This window comes from Channa argus, chromosome 3, assembly GCF_033026475.1.
Source record: "Channa argus isolate prfri chromosome 3, Channa argus male v1.0, whole genome shotgun sequence".
NCBI classification, from domain to species: domain Eukaryota; kingdom Metazoa; phylum Chordata; class Actinopteri; order Anabantiformes; family Channidae; genus Channa; species Channa argus.
The window spans coordinates 8,845,532-8,851,706 of NC_090199.1; the positions used below are offsets into that span (position 1 = coordinate 8,845,532).

The 6,175-nt window shown below is 38.5% G+C and overlaps 1 protein-coding gene across 2 annotated transcripts in view; it reads right to left on the bottom strand.

Annotated features, from left to right (window-relative positions):
• Positions 1–5,538, bottom strand: part of tmem131l (transmembrane 131 like) — a 29,293-nt gene extending 23,755 nt beyond the window's left edge. For both annotated transcript variants that reach the window (XM_067497652.1, XM_067497651.1), the window contains exons 1-3: positions 5,373–5,538; positions 4,580–4,653; positions 1,607–1,650 (exon numbers count right to left, since the gene is read on the bottom strand). In XM_067497652.1, the coding sequence (XP_067353753.1) occupies positions 1,607–1,650; positions 4,580–4,653; positions 5,373–5,496 (242 nt within the window). In that variant the 5' untranslated portion in view covers positions 5,497–5,538. The remainder of the gene's footprint in view (positions 1–1,606; positions 1,651–4,579; positions 4,654–5,372) is intronic.
• Positions 5,539–6,175: the final 637 nt, after the last annotated feature.

Genomic DNA, 6,175 nt, shown 5'->3' on the forward strand with positions numbered 1-6,175 from the left:
TACCACAACTGAAAGCAACTTACTTTAAAGAAGTACCCCAGTGATGAAGTGTTTCATTTTCATAAACCCTTGAAACATATTTAGAAAAAACAAACAAAGATTTTGTAAATTGTATTTCCTTTACCTATAACACAACTTGAGAGAATGTTTATTAGGTTTACGCCACCTAGTAAATGCTAATACCTATGAGCATACCCCCCAGCCCAGTTTTTTTTAATGCAGGTTGTATGTTTTAAATTTACAAATCAGGTTGATATAAAAATGATTGCATTTATACATAAACAACTCACACAACAGACATTAAACTACTGTTTTCCCAGGCTGGTAAGTACTTCTCATTTAAAAAACACATGTTGTTCCCCTTTAACATCATTTATCTACAGAAATTAACATATTTTAAATACCAAGCTGCGCTTTAATAATATTATGGCACTATTCAGCTATTCTGAAATGTTTGGGGCAGTTTTCATACAGTGTTGCAGGCAATTCATCTTTTGCTAGGTTGCACAATTTTCCTTTTAGGACTTTAAACTATCATGACAGTCATGGCAGGTTATATAATGGCAACTCATCAGTATAGAATTACAATCATCTTACAGAGACTGGTCGGCTGTACAGTACCTAATATGCTGGGGTCCAATTAAGTGTGGGATACAAATGAAGCCAGTTAAGGTAACAGGCTGGACATTTACATTCATGACAATTCTTTTCTAGTGCAAATGCTGCAATATGTGTGACTTAAAAACTAGTTTAGAGTAAGAGGAACAGACAAGCCTCTAAGATTATTCCTCCGAGGAGGTAATGACATCACGACATTCTAACTAAAATATTGCTGCAAACGTCTACATTCTAAACAATTTTCAGCAGCAACAAAAACAGCTCGGAAAGACAGACCTCCCCCCTTTTTTTCTTTCAAGGAGTTCTAAAATTAGTCAGGAATTTGGTTCTGTGCCTCTCTAACACACGACCCCAAACTCTCTCCGTCACCCCCCCCACCCCTTCCTTCTCACCAGCATAAACAACATAGCCTGCATAGAGTCGGCAACTATTTAGAAAACCTCACTGGCGTTCCCCTCAAACTTATGTCATTTGCCTGTGTAAATACATGTCACCTTATAGTTAGTCTAATTCTGCATATTAAAAAAAAAAAAACAGTTTGCTGAGCAGGTTTTACAGTAAGTTGGCACACGTTTTGTATGTAGCACATCACACACTCTTTGGTGATGCAGAGGTAGGCCTGTTTTTCCACTGCGCTGTCCACAAACTGAACCCACGCTACAGCTCTGCTTTCATTCTGGGTCTCAGTGTATGATTCTAGTGTACACTATAAAAGAGAAACCCTTCTGTATGATGCAATCTTTATGTTGGTTTGAGGTTTGTCTGTAATTATGTGGCTTGGTGGAAAGTCTGTACCTGCTCCCAAGTGCCACTAGTTTAAACCAATGTTTAAACTAGTGATGTTTAATGGTTTAAATGTTTTTTAATTGCCCTTTTCATATGATTGCTGATTGCCATGAATGTGTAACGCATCACAAATGTGTGAAAAACCCACAAAGAGTTTCAGTATCATGCTGTTCTCACAGTAGAGTCAGTAAAAAGGGCTTACCTGTCTTCTAAAGGAAGGCCATCTTTTCTGCGCTCCTTCTCCACCTGACAGTGAAAGTAAAAGAGACTTCGTCAGAATAGGTAAATGCAACCCATTTCTTCCTACACACTGTGGCATGTTTATATGTAGGTGAAACAAACAGCCTTGTGGCTATAAAGATAATTTTCACTAACAAGTGTTTTAATACATATGCTTCTTTATGTTTCAATGTGCATCATTTGCATGTTATTTTGTGTTTAATGGTCAGGCTTTTTCTTGCATAAAATACGATTTATTTGTAAATAAAACCAAACGCTGCAAGCTGCAAGAGGTAAAGAGGAAGAGAAAATTATATTGTGCCACAAATTTTAATGTATAATCAGGTTCACTTATTTTGGTCTCTTACTTTGTAGCAATAATAATGTGTCCTTTAGACTATAGTACATCCTGTAAGATATTATACTGAATTATCACAAAATCATGTCAATGCAAACTGATGGGACATCATGTGCACACCTCAAACTATTGCCAAACCAGATTACATAGTGCATGTTAATATACAATATGTATTGAGTTTACTGCTTTTTTAACCAGTATTGCACCAAGTTAAAAGATCACAGATTTTTTACATTGCAATGGTGTGGTTTGGATCAAGCCATCCAACCAACCAACAACTTAGTAATTTCATGTGACTGATCTGCAAGATTAGTTGCAGTTTTAACATTACCTGAGGGAATATGGTCAAATGCAGAAGAACATTTCAAAATAAATACATAAATATACAATGAACATAATGTAGGAGCAACCATTTATTTTCACAGACTGAGGATTTCTAATGGCTGACTGAAAATGAAGCTTGCTTATAGTTGACTGAAAATAAGAGCGATACAGTGTTAACTACAGTGTAGGTTATGTGAATCATGCATGGCCTACACAGATAAGCTCAGGTCTCATCAAATGCAGAGCATGCAGTTTCCATAGGAACAATGAGAGTCCTTATGGCTCCAATATTGAAAACTAAAAGGAAATTACATCAGAGGGACATGCTCTGGTTATAGGACAATAATCATATATCAACTAATAAAATATAGGCCTACATTGTTTCTACTAGGGTAGATACCCATTTAATGTCTCTTATTACAGAGCATTAAGCCACTGCAGGCAAGGCAGAAAATCAAGAGCATGGCTGCTTTATGGCAGTATTTCTTTAATAGGACTGATGACATAAAAAAAAAAATAAAAAAGAACCATGTATATATATCACATTTTAACAATAACATTTGACTTACCAATTCACTGCATAACATCACATTGCTTGTCTACACATGACACAAGTCAAAGGTTGCAGTTTTAAATGTGCCAATTGATATATCCTACAATGCCCCCAGCATCTTCGATGCTGGGCATGTTAATGGCTTAAGTTGAATGTGCCAAAATTCATTTTCCGCATGGTTAAGCACAACAATGATAGAACACATGCTGCTGCTGCTTATTCCAGGTGGTTAAGTATTAAAACAGAGGGAATATTCAAAAGCAGAACTGCACCATTTGTAAATTAATTCCAGATGCAGGGTGTTTAAACATTTATGACAATGGCCTGGATACAAAACACAGAACTCAAGTATGCAGATGGAAAAGCCTGAAATTCTCTAATAATAACTAGAGAGCTGAAAGTCACCTATTTTGAGTTGCATATGATCCTTAGTCAAACCCAAAACATTAGTCACTGTTTACAAAATCACAAGTAGGAGATGAAGATGGAAAAATTACGCCCTCTGCTTATGCACACAATATGTGCTTAGTGATTATGTATGCTATCTAAATGTGATATCTGATTTAATTATAACTACATATGATAGCACATGATACCCTACCTCTTGTATCACTGCTTCAATATAGCTACAGCAGGACTAAAGAATAGAGTAGAGACATACATGTCACGCTCTATTTCACATAAGCCATGTATTGCTCCATTCACTGACGCCTACCTACACAGCACACGTACCTTTTGCCATCTGCCAACTGGTTTACAAGTAGGGGATGAGTAGAAAAACACTTCAAAAATTAATGTGCTTCTCCTTCTTTCACAATTTTACTTTAGAACATATTTTTTATTACATTTCTCCAGCAAACACCCAAAATTACCTTTGGCGCTTAATGAAAGAATGTCACCCTTCATGTGTGGTCTGTCTGTGGTAATTGCTGTAGTGTGCAGGTTCCAAAGCATGATTTTATTTAAACTTTACTAAATAAAGTGACACTATCGACAAGGTGACAGTATTTCCACAGAAAGCCTACAATTAATGAAGAAAATCATAAACATTCTGGATGCATTTATAATAGTGTGGTACCATTTTATTTGTCAACCACATATCAATGCCAATTACATGTGTTTACTAAGGGCTGCAGAAAATGCCACACCCCCCTCAGGTAGCATGACAGTCAGGTTATCACTAAACACTGAACTCCTGCTGTTTGTGTTTGTCTTGCACCGTTACATAATCGCAACACACGCCTACTTGAACATGTTAAAAATATAAAAATAAATGGTAAATTGGATTCCTGCACAACTAGTTCAAATAGCAATACATGCAAACTAAAAGGAAACGCAAATAATTGCAAAGCCTCATTCCTAAAGTGTTATTGACTGAAATCCACAATGGAAACATATCCAAAAGGTAATAAGATAGAACCACATGACAGGTGGATTCACGCTAAGGTTAATTCCAAGAGTCAAGTGAATACTAGCTCTACAGATGTGAAATATGCATCGTGTCACGATCATAAATTCGTGGCCTTTTGCTATTATAAAAGGTGCAAGTGCGCAAAGTGGAAACAAAACACAACAGGGCTGCACCACCCACACACGTGCTCATGCATCTGGCTGCATTTGAAAACTGTTGTTGAATGGTGTGTGTTTTGCATAGTGTTTCTATTAGAAACTCTCAATCACCCTTTCATACATGCAAGGAAAGGAAAGGAAATTATGATTACCTGAAGCGGGACTAATGGGTCCGCATCCTCTGGCTGCCAGACCTCGACCACGCTGGTGGACATCTGACTCAGAGCTTTGTGGAAGCAAGACGTTTAATTAACAGTGGGTAAATTAGGAAAAGACACCCTGTTGAAAATGCACCGCATCAAAGCAGTCAAAATAATCACATGGGCCGCTACGAGGCCGCACCACTATTAGAGGTTATTCCAAACGAATGAAGTGAAAATAAAGGGAAAGATGATCACTCGAACAAGTGAGGAAATGACTTCGCCTCGGCAGCCTGACAAAGGCTGTTAGCTAGCTGCTTGACTAGCAACAACGTTAGCTCGGTGGCTAACGAACTTGGAAAACACATCTACCTACTGCTGTAACACACACACGGCTGTTTAGCTTAGTAGAGCTACTTTAAAACACCGGTGCTTGTATTACGGCGCTAACAATAATGATTAAATATCGATTTTAAGCCCCGAGAATACGCTACTTCCCTCCCTGCCAAGTTATCGTTTCGTTTTACTTAACAGTAAAGGGAACTGGCAGCTAGCATAAACTAGCAGGCTGTTAAGACATATTCCAAGTCAAATATTGCCCAGGGCATAACATGAAAACGCATTTTGGCCACATTTCGCCAGTTGGGTTACTATGCTATATTTGGACAACCCCACTCGCCAACGTTACCAGTTTTCCTCTGTAGCGCTGGCTGTCAAGTCAGCCAAGCTAACTTAACGTACTTTTTTGTGCAACGGTCATTTTGAAGGTACACCACCGACCAGAAAATTAAAGGTGAGAGCAAACCTTGCAGCTGAGCCCCTCCGTGCTGGACGCATGGCAAAAGTAGCTGTAATATTCCTAATAGTATATTGATCCACGTTTTTCTGTGACAGTGGCTGCCTTGCTGGAAGTCCTGTAGACCCGCCATGCTGCCCTCTCGGTTAGCAGCCTACCTTGTGTTGCGCTGGGTTGGTCTTTCTCTCTCTCTCTCTCTCGCTCTCTCTCACCGAGGAGCAGCAGCAGCAGCCGCAGCAGCTCCCTCCCTCTGTTCCTCCCCGCCTGCTCCAACACATCGCACAGTGAGCGCAGACGCCACTGTCGCTAACAAGGCTGTTTGCGTGTTAGATTAACTAAAGAAATCTGACGAAGATGCGTTTTACAAAGATATGCACGGATTATCCTTCAGTGATAGATGTGTGTATGCTGTACTAAGTCACATATCCGATTGGCTGTTTTGATACTTACAGCCCACTACATTTCAGATACAAAGTTACCAGTGCCCACAAAAGCCCCAGGATCACTCTATAATTTAGGTCCAAACTGTTTGATTAACACCACATTTTTACCACTGAAGGAGAACAGCAACAATCTGGGTGTATTTGTTGGAAAATAAGGCTGCAGATTTTTTCTTGCCTACTATTTCTATTAATATAAAAAATATATATTTCAGGAAAAATTGTGTTTACCTCTCCTGTCATTGTGTGGGCTGCTTTGTTTTCCCTTTCAGTACTGGTATTGTTTATTGAGGGAATCCCAACAATTCAACTTAATTAGGCAGAGCCTTTATAAGTGTATGTATTTCAGATGAAAATAATGTATTTTTTTAT